This window comes from Caloenas nicobarica, chromosome Z (assembly GCF_036013445.1).
Source record: "Caloenas nicobarica isolate bCalNic1 chromosome Z, bCalNic1.hap1, whole genome shotgun sequence".
Classification (NCBI taxonomy): domain Eukaryota; kingdom Metazoa; phylum Chordata; class Aves; order Columbiformes; family Columbidae; genus Caloenas; species Caloenas nicobarica.
The window spans coordinates 14907982-14928290 of NC_088284.1; the positions used below are offsets into that span (position 1 = coordinate 14907982).

The 20309-nt window shown below is 37.9% G+C and overlaps 1 protein-coding gene across 5 annotated transcripts; it reads left to right on the top strand.

Annotated features, from left to right (window-relative positions):
- Positions 1-1150: 1150 nt before the first annotated feature.
- On the top strand, positions 1151-19864 carry HMGCR (3-hydroxy-3-methylglutaryl-CoA reductase). 5 transcript variants are annotated; one of them, XM_065657295.1, is made up of 20 exons: positions 1151-1261; positions 4738-4933; positions 5343-5454; positions 5987-6074; positions 6167-6251; positions 7803-7908; positions 8389-8495; positions 8917-9033; positions 9531-9682; positions 10547-10791; positions 10926-11098; positions 11585-11779; positions 12293-12451; positions 12587-12744; positions 13800-13905; positions 14804-14974; positions 16997-17137; positions 17249-17407; positions 17716-17870; positions 18016-19864. In XM_065657295.1, exons 1-20 carry the CDS (start codon positions 1161-1163, stop codon positions 18068-18070), a joined length of 2781 nt encoding a protein of 926 aa, XP_065513367.1. In that variant the 5' UTR covers positions 1151-1160; the 3' UTR covers positions 18071-19864. The 5 variants fall into 5 exon arrangements, with proteins under 5 accessions (XP_065513367.1, XP_065513371.1, XP_065513372.1 ...); XM_065657299.1 differs by having other exon boundaries at positions 1206-1277; XM_065657300.1 differs by lacking the exon at positions 1151-1261 and adding an exon at positions 1365-1563.
- Positions 19865-20309: the final 445 nt, after the last annotated feature.

Genomic DNA, 20309 nt, shown 5'->3' on the forward strand with positions numbered 1-20309 from the left:
AGATTACTAATGCCAACGTTATCACAGTACTCAAGTAGCATTCTGGTACGTATCCCAGTGGTCATCTGTTAATCACACCGACGTTTTTCCTCAGGCAGCCCCACTCCACCTCTGCTTTCCCTGTCCCTGCGGCAGCCGGGGCTGTGCTGCTCCATGGCCTGCATCTGGTTTTTTGTTATTTGCCAAAGCATATTTATCACCCCCTGCTATGGAAAAAGTGTGGAAAATAGAGCAAGATACTAAAGGTCATCTTCAATTATGTATCAATTATGCATAATTGTTGCAACTATGTGCAAATTGCTATTTTGCTTCAACTTAGTCATATCCATATGCAATTATAGTAATTGCTGTGCATATAATCAAATGACTCAAGAAATCTCACTGGTAATACTTTACTCTTTTCAGGTAGTAAAGGTGAAATACTCAAGAAAACATGAGCGTTAAGAAAGAAGCTGTCAGGGAAGATGGATGCACAGTGGTAAGTTGTTAGGATATAATAATATTATTGCACCAAGTGGTGAGTCACACCTGACTTGGAGGGCCCAAAGAGAATAAGGAGCCTCCCGTGCTTCATGAGAAAAAAAAAAAAAAAGTATTTCTTCTTTGGCCAAAAGCCACAAATATAAATATATTGCTGCTTTTTTTTTTTCTGAATGTTGAGGGCACCACTGCTTTCCGCCTTTCTTCACACCGTGGTAAAGCACATCCAGGCAGTGGGTCGGCAGCAGCGTGAGCCATAGCAGCACCACGACAGTAGGAGCTTACCAGGGTAGCCCTGCCTGCCCGCCCCCCTTGCCCGGCAGGACGCGGCACAGCCTGCCCACGGGAGGGCGGGCAGCGCGGCGCCGAGACCCCGTGGCAGCCGGGGCGGTGCCCGGGGCAGCTGCGGGGCTCGGGGCTACGGGCGCCGTGGGCGCGGCGCGCCTGTCAGTCGATCAGCATATGTAAATAAGGCGCATCCTGCCGCCCAATCAGGAAAGGCGGAGAGGGGAGCGCGGTAGCCCATTGGCGGGCAGCCCATGGCGAGATGGCGTGTTCCTCGCTCCTGATCGAGTCTCGAGCTATACAGCGTTGGCCGGGCGGTTGCCTCGGCGACGCAGCGAGTGACGCGCCGCGGGATGGGCGTGCCGGGCCCTCGCCATTGGCTGCGCGATCGGGCGATGGCGGCGGTTGGCGTGTCGTGCCCCAGGTGTCCTTGCTCGGAGAGGAGCGGCCGGTTCAGTCCGCAGCGCTGGGGGAAGGAGCGCGTCTGTCTGCAGCGGTGCGGGGCTTGGGCGGTGAGCGGGGCCGGCAGGGCAGGGGAGGGCACGAGGGCCGCAGGGCCGCGATTCGTTCAGGCGCCGTGCAGGCAGCCCGCCGTTGCGACACGGGTCCTCTGTGGCCGGGGGACGGGCTGCGGCTCCGGGCCCCGAGCGGCTTCTTGGGGGTCGGCCGAATAACGGCGGCGCGAGGGAGGGCACCGTGGTCATCGCTGCCGCTGCGGAGCGGCGGCGGCCCCGCGTCCCCGCCTGCCTAACCCGCCGCCCTGGGTAGCGGGTAGGAGCGGTCAGAGACGCCGCGCTGGTGCGTTCTTGAGGCCGGAGGGCGTGGCCCCGCGGGGTGGGCCGCTGAAAGCCGTCCGCCGTGCCCGTGCGCGCGCCGCTCTTGCGCGGGGCTCGCCGGGTGCGCCCGACAACGCGCGGGGCTTCTGCGGCTGCAGGGAAAAGCTCGGCCTTCGCCCTTGCGGCTTCCAGCGGGCTGCGGGGCGGCCCAGCCGAGGTCACGCCGGAGGCTGCCCCCACACGTTTCGCACCGGGGTTTGAGGGGCCGCGGTGGTGGGCCTGCGTGAGGGTGGTTTCATTTTTTGAAAACACAAAACGCTACCTGGCAGTTTGACAGGGCCAGTGTGGTGTCATATGCTTTTTAGGTGAGCTCTGCACAGGTTTCCGCTCATGATTTTGCCACTCGGTTCCTCTACAGTACTGTAGCTGTTGCTGAGTCAGGCAGCAAGAGATGGAGACTTGTGTTGGTCTGATGCATGGTGTTATAGATGATTGCTCTGAGGTTAGTGAGAGCTGTGTAACAAACCTCGGTATTGAAGTCATACAGTTACATGGCAGGTTAATGCTCTAGAGCATTACATACAACCAGTCTAGTTTGCTTTCTACACACTGGTTATGTTTTTGAATGGGTTGCAGATGTTTTTGTTTGTATTTTCTTTTAATTCCCAGAATGGATTGTTTTACTTAATAGTCTCCTGAAAAATTTTGATTGAAAATGACGGCAAGCAGGAAAATTGATAGGAGTTATAAAGCATCCCTCTCGAACCACTATTTTGAAATTTAACAAAATATTAGTAATAAAATTCAGCTTTGTATTTAATGTCATGTCTTGCTAATTTCAATGTAGATATACAAATATTTTAAACAATTAGAAATATGAGCTGATCACACGCATTGAAATATTTTTTACAGCACTCAGTAATGCAGAATCAGTGTATGAAATCTTCATCAATGTTTTCTAGAAACGGCAACTGCATAGCAAAAAACCTTATGCACTTCAGGCAGGTTAAATAGACATGAAAGCTTTAATGCTTTTAGGTTAGGAGTTACTGCCACTCATTTAACCCCAAGATCAGCAGTGAGGCATCCTATATTTCATAGGAGCAGCTAATTATAAAATGTTGTCTAATAATAGATAATATGGATTATTATTTTCATAATCAAATTAATGCATTTTCCCCTATGATTTATGTAAAGCCATTTTATACTTACCAGTTTTGCTTAGAAATGTGAGAGAGAATATCTGAAGAAAGATTTTAAAATCTTTCTGGCTCTACTAAAATTTTTGTAATTGCCTAGACAGTAATTATGACTGTCAGAGTTCAGGAGTTGTATTACTAGTTTTAGGACTGGAAGGACTCTATGTAATATAGTCATGTAGTAAGTACTAATTCTGATTTTCCTGAAACAGCATGGTATTCAAAAGTATTCATATTTTCATAGGACCTTGCTATGCCTTTTCTATTTTTTGTGTTGTTTCAAAATCTTTGATGCTAAGATATTGTTCTGGCTATGTCTTATTTTAGTTTTCATAATTTTCTAGAAGATACCTTCCATTCTGATGGGGAAAAACTATAGTAGCACTTTGGAACAGTTTCGCAAAAACATATATTTATGAAACAGTACGTAGATTACATTAAACAGGGAAAAACAAAGGATATTGTTGACTTTAAAAGGAGTATTTTGTTTTGGTTTTAAAGGAAAAAAGTTTTCTGTCAGGAAATGCAGTCCTGTCAGTTATTTTTTCCCCATTTGGTTCCATAAGCCATGAAAATCCTGCCACACCTTCACTGTGGAAGGATAAAGAAAAACAGATTGATGCTGTTGGTGCTCATATGATTGAAATTCGCATTGGTAGGAAATCAAGATGATTGTGGTATCTTCAGGAACACTAAGCAGATAGATTTGCCCTGTTATTTTCTCATTTGAATGACAGCTTCATTTTTGATATCCAAGCAAAAGAAATAATACTAGAAAGACTGTCTTCTCGGAAGCCTGGCGGATAGGTTGTTACTTTTAAGGCAATGTGAAAGGACTTCTTCATCCACTTTGAGGTGGCAATGTATATAGCTCTCAATCCTTTGTGGAAATCTTTACAGTGCTACTATTGTACATGTAAATACTCAATTATAGATTGTCTCTGTTAGCCAGCTACTATTTAAGGGTCTTTTGAACTTGATGATATATAGTTTACATTCATGACAGAGTTTTATGAGCTGTTGATTTTGTGCAACAAGAAAAGTAAAGTCCCAATACTAACGCATGTAAGAGAGAATTTTATGGCATTTTGTTTCTATGCTATAAAACATAAATAAACATCCTTGATGAACTTATCTAAAGGTGCAGCACAGTGAAAATAGACTAGGTTGTGGGTTTTTTTTAACTGAATGATGTACAGAACATCCATATTCTCATTTGTCTGAAAGAGGTGTGAGAGTTTCTGTGACATGTTTGTTGTCTGTTGAAAGGAAAAGGGATGATGAAATGCATCAGTAGCCTGGGAATTAGTTATGAGTGCAAGAGAACTCTCACAGAATACCATATGTGATAAGGACTTGTACTTGAGATGAAAAAGGAACTGTTTTGAATGGTATTAACTTGAATCACTGAAGAATATTGAGTCGAAAATAGAGAAGATGAAGTCAGAGGAAGGCAACATTGCAATTCCTGCTGTTGAAATTGAGCATTACCAACAGTGGTAATTTATATAACATAAATTTATATAATTTATATATAATTTATACAACAGTTGGTAATTTATATAGTTAAAATAAAGTTAATCAGTATTTTTTATAAGAAGAATAATATTTTTTATGGAAAAGTGAGTAGACAGAAGTAAATTAATTTAGCAAGTGCTTACATTGGTGGTAAAAACAGGAAGATGGAGTAAAAGTATCAAAATTTTGTGACAGGAAGATACTGAGAGATGTTCTGAGAGTGGTGGAGACTTCTTAATAAGACCTTGAAGAAAAAAGGGAGAGGTACATTAAAAAAAAAGATTGAGAAGGCAGGACAAGATCATATATTTCAGAAGATTAGAAAGAAATTTGTTTTACTTTGGAGGTTGAAGGGTGAAGATTAGTTTGCTTATCATCTATTACTTTTTTTCTGAGGGATGACTTGCAGAAATTGATAGAGCTCTGTCTTTTTTCCCTGAATCTCGTATTTACTTATATGAAATATTCTTTTATTACAGGTTCTCTAAGTATATAAGAACAGTCTTGAAAATGTTGTCCAGACTCTTTCGAATGCATGGCCTTTTTGTAGCCTCTCATCCATGGGAAGTCATTGTGGGAACAGTGACTCTCACAATCTGTATGATGTCCATGAAGATGTTCACTGGGAATGATAAGATCTGTGGCTGGAATTATGAGTGCCCCAAACTGGAAGAAGTAAGGATTTAAATTAATGTTCTAGTACTTCCTGTTAATCAGTAGATCCAGGGTCTTCTGTAGAATAATATCTGGTTATGACATATTAGGAGGAAAGGAACAGTGCAGAACCTTCTTTATTGCTTTCTTTTCCCATTGTGGATCTTAAAGATGTATGCAAGCAGTGACATGCTACAAAAGGTTTTCATTCTATCTAATGTTCAGTTGCACAGTAGCTAGTGAACAAGGATTTTATATTAATGTTGTTTGCAATATTTTAATTTTTTAAGCCAGACTAGCAGTAATTCTTATTTTATTCTGAAACTTCATTTTTAGTGCAGATTCACAATGTATTTTTTAGTTACTGAAACTTAACAACTAGTTGCTACTTAATGTAAAAGCTAACCAAATCGTTTTGTATTTCAAACAGGATGTTCTGAGCAGTGACATCATCATCCTGACAATCACGCGCTGTATAGCAATCCTTTATATATATTTCCAGTTTCAGAACCTAAGGCAGCTTGGGTCAAAATACATTTTAGGTACTGTGCCTGATTTTTGTATTTGCTGTATGCATTTCAATTGTTTCTTTTTAATATAAATTGGTAGTGAATATTAGAATTTTACTACTTACATACAGAACAGGGTTATTTTAATTATTTGCTAGACAGTAGAATAAATGTTCTGCATAGATCCAAGTACAATTTTTTTAAGAGAGATTGCATAGGATTATATAACACTGAAATATAATTATTGAAGTAACTGTTTATTGTGTGAAACACTTAAAAATATAGAGCCGTGTAAGCCAGTTTGCTCTTTCAGTGATAATGAATGAGAAGATTTATGGCTTTTATTTCTTAAGAGTCTTTGAATGCAGTAAAAAATTTAGATTTAAATATCTGTATAAAAATGGCATCTACTTCAGTTGGTATCTCAACTGCTGTTAATGTATTCTGAAAGGTGAGAATTGTCCTTTGTTTGCTTCAGAATTGATCTAAAGGTATAGTTTTTCTCCTCCCGATATATATAGAACAAAAATTTCCAATTCTCTTTTTTTTTTTTTTTTTTTTTAAGGTATTGCTGGCCTCTTCACAATCTTCTCAAGTTTTGTTTTTAGTACAGTGGTAATTCACTTCTTGGATAAAGAACTGACAGGTTTAAAGTAAGTAATGGATTGTTATTCTGGTTTTTCTGCTTGACTTTTTTTCCTGTACAGTAAACCCTGAATTTTAACACGTCCTTCTTTTTTTTCAGTGAAGCTTTACCGTTCTTCCTGCTTCTGATTGATCTGTCAAGAGCAAGTGCATTAGCCAAATTTGCACTCAGTTCAAACTCACAGGTCAGAGGGGTTGAGGTTTTTTTGTTTGATTGGGGTTTTTGTGTGTGGTTTTTGTTTGGGGGAGGGAGGTTGTGTGTTTGTTTTTGTGGTTGTTGTTTTGTTTGGTGTTCGTTTCCTTTTTTTTTCAATGGAGTTGAATTTAATGTTTGAAGATGAACATCATCCTGTGGCAGGGGAGTTTGAACTAGATCATGTTTAAGGTCCCTTCCAAGCCGAACCATTCTCTGATTCTATGAATAATACAGTTGGCGAGACATAGTGAATGCTGTATTGGTGATATATAAAAAAGGATCAGATTTTATCCAGATTCTGTGTTCTCTTGTCTTCAATCCAGATCAGTGTTCAAGTAAAAAGACTGTAAAATTAGTGTGCATAATCATGGGAGCTTAGTTATTTGTATGTATGAGTACTTTGTAGGTACTTTATAGGCAATGCTTATTGCTCTATTAAGGAGGCTAGAGTTCCTAGACCAAAGTCTTCCCTAGAAGAGGTATTAATAGAAAAAAGTTTATTTCTAGGGCTCAGGAACAGTATATAAAGAAACATCTAATGTTACAATGCCAATACTGGAAAAAGCATTTCTAGACAAAATCTTAGCAGAACAAACATAGCATATGTGTAGACAGAAACATTCATGCTCTAATGCAATTAACACAGCACAGCAGGAAGGATTCACAGGACACCTTGCTTGTCACACAGAGTATTAGGAAAAAAACATTGCAATAAGTTATGAAATAAATATATTTAGTGAAATTAATTCATACCTACAAAATACTGTACAAGGTAATTGGGCATACTGATTGTATATTTTCACATATTGTAAATCAAAGTATATTGCACAATCTCTATATATGCAATATTATTATAGTGTGTTGTTTATTTTATTATAGTAATTGCAAGTACAGAAATTTTTATGCATTTTCATGAAAGTATTTCACAAATAGGTTTTCACTACAGCTTCTCTCCCTCTCCTCCCAAAACCACCACCACCAAAAACCCAGCAGCAGACCCTCTGGAGTTTGCCACGGCTGGCTTATGGAGGAAATCCCTTTCCTCCTCTGCCCCGGGAAAGTTTTAGTGTCTTTTATGTCCTCTTTTCTGCCAGCTGAGTCTAGAGAGTTAAATAATACAATTAAAAAATAATAAAAGTTAGGGTAGAGATATGTGGTTGCAAGAACTTCTGAAATGCCATGACAAAAGTGGCATCTATATCTTAAAGTGTAGAAGTCATGTTCTTCTGAATGTACTTTAACCAAAGTCTGTGCCCACCAGTGTTGTAGGAGCTTAGAATGGTGATGAGCCAAAGGTAAATAAATTAATCAAAATTAAATAATCTTCTGTAAATAAAGGCTGTCAAAGTATAATAACTTATAGGAAATAAAGTAATTACAGAATACATTCTCTCGTAAGAGTTCATTTTCAATATTTGTTTTATAAGACCTTATCACCTTAATGCTACTCAATTTACTAATCATGTACTAATTGTGTTATATATAATCCCTTAATTTGATTTTTGTCTTTATGTTAACGTATAGACATTTCTATTTTTAGGATGAAGTAAGAGAAAATATTTCACGTGGAATGGCAATTTTAGGCCCTACATTTACACTGGATGCACTTGTGGAGTGTCTTGTGATCGGTGTTGGTACTATGTCAGGTCAGTGATATAGTCTTAAGAGTCTAAATCTTTCCAGTTAAAAAAGACTATTTGAAAGACATTGTGATATTAAGAGTTTCAAATAATAGGTGTTACCTATGAGAGTGGAGTGACTTAATCTATTTATTTAGCTTTTTTAATTTACATAATGTCAGCTAATTGTTATTTGCTTAGATAAGTGAAGGATTTCAAGCTTTCAGTATGAAGCTTTAAAATCTTGGCAAACTGTAATTGTATTTATTCGGAATTAGACTTTAAAAGTTTTCTGTAAATACCATACCATAAATACATACTGTGCTTAGAATAAGCTAATATATAATGACTAGCGCTTAACGTGCTTGTTTTTCATTAACCTAGACAGTTCCTTCTATAATCTGCAGTGTTAGTTTAATGATTTCTTTCTTACTTCTGCAACACTTCAAGTATATAGAAAACACATTGTATGTTCAAATGTAAAAAATGTCTTATTTTTCCATGTAGGTGTACGACAACTTGAAATTATGTGCTGCTTTGGCTGTATGTCTGTTCTTGCCAACTACTTTGTATTCATGACCTTCTTTCCAGCTTGTGTGTCCTTGGTATTAGAGGTAAGACCAACTTCGAGACATCAAGTATAGTATTAAGACCCTGTGCTTCTTGTAGGCTATACATTTCTTCATGAAGTTATACAGCAGCATGTTTGACTTCCTTTAAAAATGAACAGAGGGCAGGCGCATAAAAGAGTGAACGGTGGCTCAGCTGATAACAGTAACATGTTAATGCTGCTGTAAATAAGTCACACTCAGTAGTATGAGTTCTGAACTAAAGCAGAGTAAACAAGTAAATTATTTAGTGTCCAAGGTTCTTCACTATTTAAAGTCTAATGTAGGCTAAACAGTAGACTGTAGGGTAACTCTTCTGATGGTAAATTCGTAATGACCAAATAAAAATACAATGTTGAAGCTCACTTGTTGATTCTTCTAATATGTACTAAATAGGACCCATTTTTAAATTTTGTTACTTTTGCAGCTTTCGAGAGAGAGTCGTGAAGGGCGCCCTATATGGCAGCTTAGCCATTTTGCTCGTGTTCTGGAAGAAGAAGAAAATAAACCAAATCCTGTAACGCAGAGGGTCAAAATGATTATGGTTTGTGGCTCTCTTTCATCTGTAGTTATGCAATCAGTAAGGTGTCCTGACACAGTGAATAAAGCTCTTGTTTTCTGTAGACTTGTATTCTGCATCCCATTATTCTAGTTTATTGTAGTAATTTTTATTAACATCCCCTGTATATACACCTAAAGTCTTCCTGTGTATGCCATTTGTGTGTCACTCAGGGCTTTTTCATGTGTACTAATTCCTTCCCTCTTACCTGTACAGTACCCTCAGCTTTTTTTGCGTATTACTTCAGCAAGAGGAAGGATGTGGTGGGACAGGTTCAAAGCTATGAGTTTTACAACAGGCCAAAAAAAAAAAGTTGATGAGAGGTGTGGAAAATCAGCCTCTAGCTTTAGACTATTGAGGCATGAGAGACAAAAAGAAGCCCAAGAAAACAAACAAAGAAAATTTTTAATCTTAGTAGGTTGGATACCTACTTACCATTGAAAAATTAATATTTGTTGTGTTGTTTTGTGTTTTTAATACAGTCCTTGGGTTTGGTTCTTGTTCATGCCCACAGTCGTTGGATAGCGGAACCAGCTGCTCAAAACAGTACTGCAGAAAATTCAGTGGGATTGGATGACAATGCACCAAAGAGAATTGAACCTAATGTTTCATTATGGCAGTTCTACCTTTCTCGGTAGGTGACTTTGCAGAAGAGAAGTGTGTTTCCTTGATTAGTCTGTATTCTCCAGTGCTGCCAAGCTATGGTCTCAGGGTACAACACATGTAAACTTGCAGATCTGACCAACGTAGGATTTCTTGGAAGTAGAGATGACATTTCATAAGCAATATTTCAATATTATGCCATTCGTCCAGCCTCCTTCAAGTAATCAAGAACATGATCAGGAGTCAGCTGTCCTGTATCCATCAAAACACTACCTTCTCCCACTAGCACTGCTACCTTTTAGAGCACACTGGAAAATAAATTTCTGACTGCGCCAGAGTAATTATTTGTGCAGAACTTCTCACAATTCACATACAAGTGCAAAAGCCATGTCACTGTGGCTTTTCCTTCAGCTCAACTGAAGTTAGCAGCATCTGTGTTCCATATTAGTTCTGAAAACTCAGAACTGTGTGGTTTAGGGGTTTTTTCCCCTCCTCCTAGCAGTTCAGCTTGCATTATAGTAGCTGTTATTGGTAGAGGACGATAATCGAAACTTTATCTTTGGGAGATTGATTTAACACCTATCTGATGTAGCTGCTAGATAGTGAATATTTTGCAGTAATTTTTCTTACTGGGACAGCTTTTAGCTAAAATTTAGGAAATACTTCTTGACATCTGAAAATTCTTATGTTGTTAATAACACCAAAAACCAATTTCTTTACCCTAACCTAGTATACTTGAATGTCCTGATAGAAAATGTCTTTTGACTGGAATTTCTTTAACAGTATAAATTATGATGAAACTATTACCCTTTCTAAAGTAAAGGGATGTCAGAATGCTGTTACAAACAACAAATTTTATATACCGTGTATTTACTTTTTGACTTTTCTGTTTTAGAATGGCCAGTATGGATATTGAACAAGTAATCACTCTTGGATTAGCCCTTCTCCTTGCTGTCAAATACATTTTCTTTGAGCAAGCAGAGACTGAATCCACACTGTCACTTAAGAATCCCATAACATCTCCAGTGATGGTTCAGAAGAAGGTCCCTGAGAATTGTTGCAGGAAGCAATCCGGACTTCTGAAAAACAATCAGAGATCTAATACAGTAGAAGAAGCTTTAGTTTCCAAAGATGGAAATGGTAATTTTTAGCATTTTAAAGTCTGAACCTATTCTTGAATATTTGGAACAAACAGTGGAATCTTAGTGTATTGTATTTGGAATTAAAACTTAAGAATTTTGTAAACCCAAGTTGTTTTACTTGTCTTTATGCAGCAGAAGTCATAAAGCCTGTGTTAGCAGAGTCATCAACCAAACCTGCCTTTGTAGTTGGCACTTCCAACTCTGTGGAAAATTCTTCTTTTCCTAATAGAAAAGAGGAGGAAATTGAGTTACCTAAAGAGCCACGTTCTATTGAGGAATGTGTTTGTATACTTGGAAATGCAGAGGTATGGAAAAATAAAAAAAATAACTCTTTTTTTTTTTTTTTTTTTAATCTCTACTGCAAAATCTGATTTAAGAATGCTTACAGCTCATTTTTCAGATTTTAAATGGTCCTATTGATTGTAATATCATTCCTCAGAAAATTATATGACTTTAATAACTGGAGTGGGGGGGTCACGACTAAAACAAAATGTTTTCATAAGTCACTTCTCTTCCAGTCAGTCAGGGCAGGGGAGAGAGGGAAGCACCTTTATCACTCATGACATATCAAGTCATTGAAGCCTGATCATGTACACCTAGAAGTGGGTGTCTGAGTGAAGAGTTTCTGATGACATGCTGGCCTACTATAAAACCTGACATTGGCAGTTGGTTCCCTTAGATGTACTCTGATAGTGTCCAAGGAAAGTTGTTCCCTTTTTCATTTGGAAACATTTAAAAGGATTTTCACCAAGTGAATCCATACTTTCTCTCTCCACCCTTTACCTTTCCAGAAAGGAGCAAAATTCCTTACTGATGCTGAGGTTATCAGCTTAGTTAATGCTAAGCATATTCCTGCATACAAACTGGAAACCCTGATGGAAACTCAGGAGCGAGGTGTGTCCATTCGCAGACAGATGTTATCTAAGAAACTCCCTCAGCCTTCATCTTTGCAATATCTTCCTTATAGGAATTACAATTACTCTTTGGTAAGTAAAAGACGGACAAGCAAAACTCACTGTAAAACCATTTTCCAAATACATGAAATACATGCTCGAAGTGATGTATATAAATTAACAATGAGCTTGGTCAAAACTGATGTAGAAGGAAAAAAAAGAAAGCAAACATAAGGCACTACCTTTTATTGCTCTTGATGTTTTTAAACCTAGAGAGGTGGGTAAGTTTTGTAGCTTACCCAAAAAATATTTCCTACTGAAGTATGCAGCTGCCTTATCTCAGAAATGCAGAATGCTGCTAATACTGAGCCTGAGTTCAGCTGAATATTCAGCTGAGTATTACCTTGAGCTCACGTTAAAGTGGAAGTTCATTTAAAATTCATTTAACAGCATTAGGTTTTCTTTAATAGTGTTTAAGACTTAGTAGGGTGGGTTGTCATTTTTTTTCTAAGATACCTTGTTGTAGTCACAGGCATAGTATGTAACATGCTGTACCACACCATTGTAGTGTAACCTTAATGATACCTTTTGTATTGTTTTTGGAAGGTTATGGGAGCTTGCTGTGAGAACGTGATTGGATATATGCCTATTCCCGTAGGCGTAGCAGGACCACTAGTTTTGGATAACAAAGAGTTTCAGGTGCCAATGGCAACAACAGAAGGGTGTCTTGTAGCAAGCACAAACAGAGGTTGTAGAGCAATATGTGTAAGTATTGTTTGAAAAACTTGAAAAACTTTTTATATTATAAAACATGTTTGGGCTGATAATAGGGCACATTTCTGTATTCTTAAAAACACTTTCAGTAATCTTGCTTTGTTTCTCTTCTGCTTTGATTTTTAGCTTGGCGGGGGAGCAAGTAGCTGCATCCTGGCAGATGGGATGACTCGAGGACCCGTTGTACGGCTGCCTACTGCTTGCCAGGCTGCAGAAGTGAAAGTTTGGCTTGAAAGCCCTGAAGGCTTTAAAATAATGAAGGAAGCTTTTGACAGCACAAGTAGGTTAGTACAATGGGCATTCCAGCCTTATTTCCTGATGTAAGACTTGTATGGATGGTAGAAAGCTCCTAACTTATTTTTTGTGTGTGTGTACTGCAATATAGAAAATTGCATGCTTATTTTGGCTATCCCATGATGTAGTGTGAATCTAAGAAAACAAAAGTCACTCTGGCTGCTTACCAAGGCTAGTAATAAACATGTTCCAATGATAAGTGGTAAACAACTGTATCTTAGCATCAAATACATTCACATTGCAATACTTATTTATTTTGTCTAAGCATTTGAAAATAAACAAAAACTTATTTGGATTTTTAGGAGTTATGAAGCAAAAAGTAATTCAAAGTTTGGAATCTAGTCTTTCAGATGGTATTACTAATGTTGATAATTCATTTGTGGGCTTGCGGAGAATATAGGATAAACTAATGCTAGAACTGAAATGCTAGAAAATGTAAAACAGTGTCACGAATAAGTCTGCTTGAAGCCCTAGAGTAAGCCCTAAGTCCTAAGACTTAGGATTACCTGCTTTCTTTAGGAAGATTCAGAGAGATTTCCACATCAGTTTTGTTTCTTACCAGTCTTACAAGTGTCATCCAAGGACATATGTGTATGTTGGCCAGAATCAACTCATGCTGCTGTTAAAATGCAGCATGTCCTGGTTTCTGTTTGACTTGTGGAGCTTGTGCTCTTGTTGAAGACAGTGTGGGTTTTGCCTTGCTGTAAAACTGACATGAGAATTTCCAAAGGCCTCATTTTCAGTTTATACTTGGTAGTCAGATGTTTCAAGAAACACAAATGAATTGAATTTTTATTTCATGAAGCCCAGGGATAGAAAACATGAAGCATTGGACACTTTCACAGTGAACACTTTGAAAGTATTTACTCATGAAGACTTACGTCCATGGTAGCTGAAGGTTTTTCCTTTGCCGAGGGAGGAGGAACACAGTGTAGTTAACTGTGCTATCTGCAATAATTTACTGTCATTTTGCCACTTAAAACTAATTTAATCTTTTCCCTCTTTTCCCATGAGGTTTGTTAGTAATAGTTAAATTTTCTTGCAGGTTTGCCCGCCTACAAAAACTTCTCATCAGTTTGGCTGGTCGTAATCTTTATATCCGTTTTCAGTCTGGAACAGGAGATGCAATGGGAATGAATATGATCTCGAAAGTAAGGACCAGTCCCCTGAAGTCTTCCTGGCATGTGAAGACAGGAAAATGAGACAGCACTGTTTGCAGTGCTATAAAATAATAAGCGTTTGACCTTGTCAAATGTAAACAAGAACAGGATGAGAACGGTGAAAGAGAAAAATAACTTTGTATTTTTTTAAAATTATCATTATTAAAATATTATTGGTAATATGGAAATTAAGCTGGTTGCCCTGTTGTTTTGGACCAAGTATTTAATCCAGCAGTAATTAACCTGTTACTGTGTTTATCATTTCCTTGTAAGTAAAGGTTTAGTAATCTGGTGAATGGCAGCAGAGGGGTGTTCTCTAGTTCTGTTTGTTTGGTTTTGTTTTTACACAAACATGTGGAAGAACCAGATACATGACCCATAGATTCGGGGGGATGCCTTGTGCTGTTTGAGATGAATACTGATTGCCTATTCTATATAAAATTTAAGCCTATCAGAACCATTACATAAATGAGTCTGGTCATAGACAGGTATTAAATATAGCAGACGTTTTGTCTGATTTTCTAGTGTAGGGAAACTCCACCAAATCCAAAATTAATTCATTTAATGCCTGTAGTGTTTCACTCGATTCATGTTGTATCTTCAGTATGGTAAGCATATTCCTATTCACCTAGAATGTATCCAGAGAGTCCATATATACTGGGAGAAAACAGTTCTTCCCCAGAGAATTACTAAAGTGGTTAGAAAAAATATACTGATAATCAGTTGGTGGGGTTTTTTTCCTGTTTTGGGCTCCTTCCTGAAACTATGTTCTCTTCTTCAGCTGTAACTGATGATCTGATTAATGTAATCTTGCTGTTCCACTGTCCTTGAGTAGCTTGGTTTGCAACCATAATGATATACTGCCTTCTATCTGTTTTTCTTCTAACAGGGAACTGAAAAGGCACTGGCAAGGTTGAATGAAGAGTTTCCTGATCTCCAGGTTATAGCTATTAGTGGTAACTATTGTACAGACAAAAAACCTGCTGCTATAAACTGGATAGAAGGAAGAGGGAAGTCTGTTGTTTGTGAAGCAGTCATTCCAGCCAAGGTTGTTAGAGAAGTAAGTATTTGCTTTCTTTTACTTGTTTATAAAAATGCATACGTTTTATGGAACTGATACCTATCTTAATTATTAACTGTAAGTTGCTTCGCATGTAAGGATGATTCCTACATATATTTTCAGATACTGCTGTAGGATAAGCCATTTTTCCTGCAGCAGTAGATACATTTTGCTTTCATTGTCTCTTCTGACATATCGTGCATATATTTAATGATGCATATCCAGTTGAAGGCATTAGGATTTTAACTTTTTACCTTTGAAAAAGTATGCCACAGTTTAACAGATTTTTACACATGGAGTTGTGCCTGTCATTAAACACAGACATTTTGGTGATTTCACTCATTTGTTGTCTCTCGCACAAACCTGGCATTCTTTTCAAAGTTTATATGACCCCTATTACAATGAAAACGCATAATCATGTACTTCACTTAATTCCAAAGCTGCCTTAGCATCTTGCATGATTAAGGTTAACCTTTATAACCACCACCAGTCCTAGCCCCTGGCACACTTCTCCAACATCGTAAGAGCTATTTTAGATTCTCTTCCACCTGATCTCAAAAGACTGGTTGTGTGTGTCAGACCAGATCCATTGCCTTTTACCTGGTGCCAGCACTGGCCACAAGAGACGATATCCAGGGAGGAGTTTACTACACTGTACTCAGCATAGCCTTCCATCAACTTGTTCAAGATTGTCTGAATTGGTCCTTTTGCATTTGATGGATTTGTTTGGTTTGCCCCAGTAACTTGTCCAGTCCCTTTTGTGAAACTTATGTGAACTCTTAGCACTAGTATTCCAGGCAGAATTCCACAGTGCAGCTACACCTTATGTGACAACTACCTTCTTCTTCTTCTTGTTGATTCTATTTGATGATGCCCTGGTTTTGTACTGGAAGAGATAATTAAGACTTTTATCTTCACTGCTAAAGATTTTATAGCTCTAAGACAGCCCTTCCACCTTCCCAGCAATTCTTGTTTTCAGACCGAAAAGTAGAAGTTTCTCTATGAGGAATTAATAAAAAGACTACTTTAGCAAAGGTCTTTGAACATTGTTATCTCTAGTTCTTATTCAGTTCTAAAATTCTGCGTACAGAGTTGGACACATATTCGACGTGTGTGTGCAGCCTGGATTTATACATTGACATAATTTTTGTCTTCTTGGTTTGCTTCCTAGTAGCTTATTAATTTTCAAAGTGTTTGCATTTTTACAGCTGATTCAGTGGCAATATCTATAATAACACTAAGATTTCATTGCAGAGTAGTAATGGGTAGACAGTCCTTTGGTAACAGGCATGAAGTTTTTAGGTAAATCTAGGATGTTTTTCCCCAAACACTTACATCACCACATTTGCCTACAATGAGCTCTAATACATAAAGTTTAACATTTTTGTCAGTGTTGGAGATTTTGTGCAGATCTCTGTCATCAGTTGCTGTTCCTGCTACACTGGAATATCTTAAATTATGCTCACAGCACTATCTTCTTTTATTCTCGGTGATCATTATACTAAATTCAGTGTATATCTCTTACCTGAAGGCTTCAAAATACAGTCAGTGTAATTTTGATACTTAATTTGATATTACTGTGCACACTGTTTATTTACCAATGTAGCACAGTGGTTTGTATTTGAACTCTTCAGTTTAGCTTCATATCCTTATGCAGAGCAAAATTCAGGATGTCGTAGTGGCTGGAGCAACTTGAGAGGACTGTTGCTATCATGTCAAGGTGAATTAATGGCATATTTCTGCCATGTTGATTTTGTTTTATGCTGAAGATAAATGAGAATGTGAAAAAAGATAATGTAGCTGGTGAGCTTTTCTTAAAGGCCTCTGTGAGTCCAAATGCCTTGCACTGTTTTTTCCACTGTTACTTGGACAATGCAGCCTGCATTTGAAAGGGCTCCTTTGGAACAAAAAGGGAGGTAGGCATATGGAAGGAAATAATGGGTGAGGGCTTATTAATCATAAATAGAGTATTTGTTCTCCTGCCTAAGGAACAGTAGTGTAAAAATGTGTTACTTTGTCTAGGTGTTGAAGACAACTACAGAAGATCTAGTTGAAGTCAATATAAACAAAAACTTGGTGGGTTCTGCAATGGCTGGGAGCATAGGTGGCTACAATGCCCATGCAGCAAACATTGTGACAGCTATCTACATTGCCTGTGGCCAGGTAGGTTTGTTTTGCACCAATTCAGGTTTTCTTTAGTTCAGTAGTTCTTAACCAAACACTAAGTTGAGTGCTTTGGTTTTGTGTTGTTTTTTTCTCCTCCCTGATCTGAAGGATGCTGCGCAGAACGTGGGTAGCTCTAATTGCATCACTTTGATGGAGCGAACTGGTTCCACTAATGAAGACCTGTACATCAGCTGCACAATGCCTTCTATAGAAATAGGAACTGTTGGAGGAGGCACAAACTTGCTCCCACAGCAGGCATGTTTGCAGGTATAAATCAGAAAGTTTAAAGCAACTTGGCGTCTTAAATCAAAGCTTACTTTCATGTTGTGTATATTGTGTCTGAGTAATGTTGTGGGAAGGGAGCCTTTTGAAACTTGGTGGATTTGACATAAACATCTTAGAATTGTCTAATAAATTGTTGTCATGTATCTAGTTTCTAAAGCTTAAGATGTTTAATATTAAAGAGACTTAAAGCTAGTTAACTGGACATAATTCTGAAATACTGACTTTAATACTAGATTTACCATAAATCTACCTAGATTTCATAGCATAATATTGCATATTTTTCTCTCCAGATGTTAGGGGTTCAAGGTGCAAGCCAAGATAACCCTGGTGAAAATGCCCGTCAGCTTGCTAGAATTGTTTGTGCTACAGTGATGGCAGGGGAATTATCATTAATGGCAGCTCTTGCAGCTGGGCATCTAGTCAGAAGCCACATGATCCACAACAGGTAAGAAATGGAAGAATTCTTTTCTTTCTCTGCTGTTTTGCCCTTCTGCCAACTACTCAAGATTCAATAATAATTACATGAATAATTGCAACTTATAATTGCAACTTTAAACTATCTAATATAGTTATCTTACTGGTTTTATTAGGTCAAAAGTAAATCTGCAAGATCTTCAAGGAACCTGCACCAAGAAAGCAGCTTGAATACTGAAACAGCTTTGAAATGAAGCATTGTTCTAGCAACTGAACAGGTGCACGGGGATGAAAAAATAAAAATCTGTGAAGTTTAGAATGAAAATCACCTTCAACACAGTGATATCTGTCTAAGATAAACAAAGAGATCAATGGACTTGTATGAGACTACTTACGCCTTTGACCTTCTTCAGTGGTTAGAGATGACTTCATGAAAGAAGTCTGGTCAGATGTCTTGAACATGGGTTTGGAATCCTTGCTCTTACACATAATTTTCCAAAGGGTCGGTCTTACGTTTTTACAGGTTGAGATTATTTTGAGTAGTAAATTTCTGGTAACTACCAAGCTGAAAAGTGATGTAATGTACTTTGTACATTTATAAAAACTCGGCTTGAATGCACTGGTCCTTGCCATCTTTATTTTCTGGTTAGACAAGCATTTTTTTTAAGTGATGGCAAGCCCAATCACTTTCTATGAACTCCCAATTTAAATTTTGTTCACATGCAAAACTTAGGTCTTAGGCTGTAACACAATTTTACTGAATCATGTTAGTTTTATAGACACCTCTGCCTATATATAGTACTTGATCTGCTGCTGCTTCAGCTAAGCAGCATTCAATGTTTTAACTCCACAAATTAGGTTATTCCTTTACAGAAAACCTGTAACCTATGAAGTTAAACTGTTAAATATAATCTGTGCTTAAGTAGGAAAAAACAGTGTCTTCAACTGTTTTGTTAATTTGTTGGGGTAGAAAAAGTAGATTTTGAAATTGGTAACTCCAAGAACGGTTATGTGTTAGACAGGTTAGTAATTTAAGGAAATGCAGTTTCCCAAACGTTTTTTGATTTGAGTGCATTCAAACAGGAGTGAAGATCAGATGTTTACGCTTCTTTTAAAATATGTATCTTAAGGTACAGTGTGTTTGTATATTCCTAATTATTCTTTTATTTTTTAAAGTGTTTCACACTTATTCTCCAGGAATAGGTGTGTATCCACTACTTAAGCTAAGATAAAATGATGTCCGAAAATCACACTGTTCCTCAACATGAGCTTTTTTTTTTTTCTTTTGATGTTTTAATTCCTTTTAAACTTTCTTTTTGAGGGGGGTAGTATTTATTTTAAGAAGAAATTTTATCCTTTTTCAATGAAAAGTACTAGTTAAAGGAATTCAGTGAAATTACATGTTATTGCAACAAGCAGTTTTTGTATTCAAATACTGTACTTGGACCAGTGAAGCAGTCTCAGGTGTTCTTAATGTAATACAGAAAATCCAGATGTATTCTGGTTTGATTCACTTTTGGGGATATTGCTAAGTGCATCACCTTGCCTAGTTAATCGCAGGAGGAAAAATGTTAATATGCTTGATGATGGGTTTGGATTGGTTTGGTTTGGGTTTTTTTGTTTGCTTTGGGTGGGGATGGGAACCAGTGGATTGGACTGGGTTTCTTACAGGAATGCAGTGGCATTCTTAAAGGGGTGACTAGCAGAGGTGCTCTTCTAATGTGCAAATTTGATATAAATCATGATGCGTTGTTTTGTAGTACATCAGCACATTAATATAATTGTAATGCGCTCATAAAGCTAATGTGCAAGCATGAAGACATACCACATGCTAGATATGTCATGATAGCATGTAAATATGAATGTTTATCTTCCTGCAGCATTGTTGCTAATAGCTACCATTTTATTTAAGGGAAGTTGGAACTACTTTGTTTCTATGTTCATTCAGTGATCTTATTTAAAGTAACACTGTTCTGGCAACAAATGGTTCAGTGTTCATTTTGGTCGATTTAACTGACATTCTGTCTTGCAGAATTAACATTTTGTATTATTACTAAATTGTGTACATTTTGGTACAGAACTACTTTTTCAGTTTCAGTAAAACAATGGAAAAGGTACTGGCTGAATTCTCATATTTTAAGCTTACTTCATTACTTAGTGACATACTTTAGTAGACAACATAAAATAAGAGAGTTGAAGAAAATATGGCTGGCATACAGTGCTAAACATAGTGGGGCTGTGACACGAGAACTTCTCGATCTTATTTCCACAAGCCTGTACTCATTTATTCTCCTCGAAGCTGAATTATGCAGTTTGCACCAGTGAGAGAACAAATTCCCTGCAGCATTAGTGACACCTGCTGGGGCCTATTTGGGCATTTCTCCTGTCTTTCAGAAAACTGCTCAATTATCCTTGTGGCGGTTTTTCATGTGTCCACCAAAACCAAAGTTTCAAAGGTGCTTTTAAATCT

Coding starts and splice junctions, on each gene's coding strand:
- HMGCR (XM_065657295.1), top strand. CDS start 1,161: ATGGCGGCGGTTGGCGTGTCGTGCCCCAGGTGTCCTTGCTCGGAGAGG. Junction 14,975..16,996: donor CAGCCAAGGTTGTTAGAGAA/GTAAGTATTTGC, acceptor TACTTTGTCTAG/GTGTTGAAGACAACTACAGA. Junction 17,138..17,248: donor TCTACATTGCCTGTGGCCAG/GTAGGTTTGTTT, acceptor CCTGATCTGAAG/GATGCTGCGCAGAACGTGGG.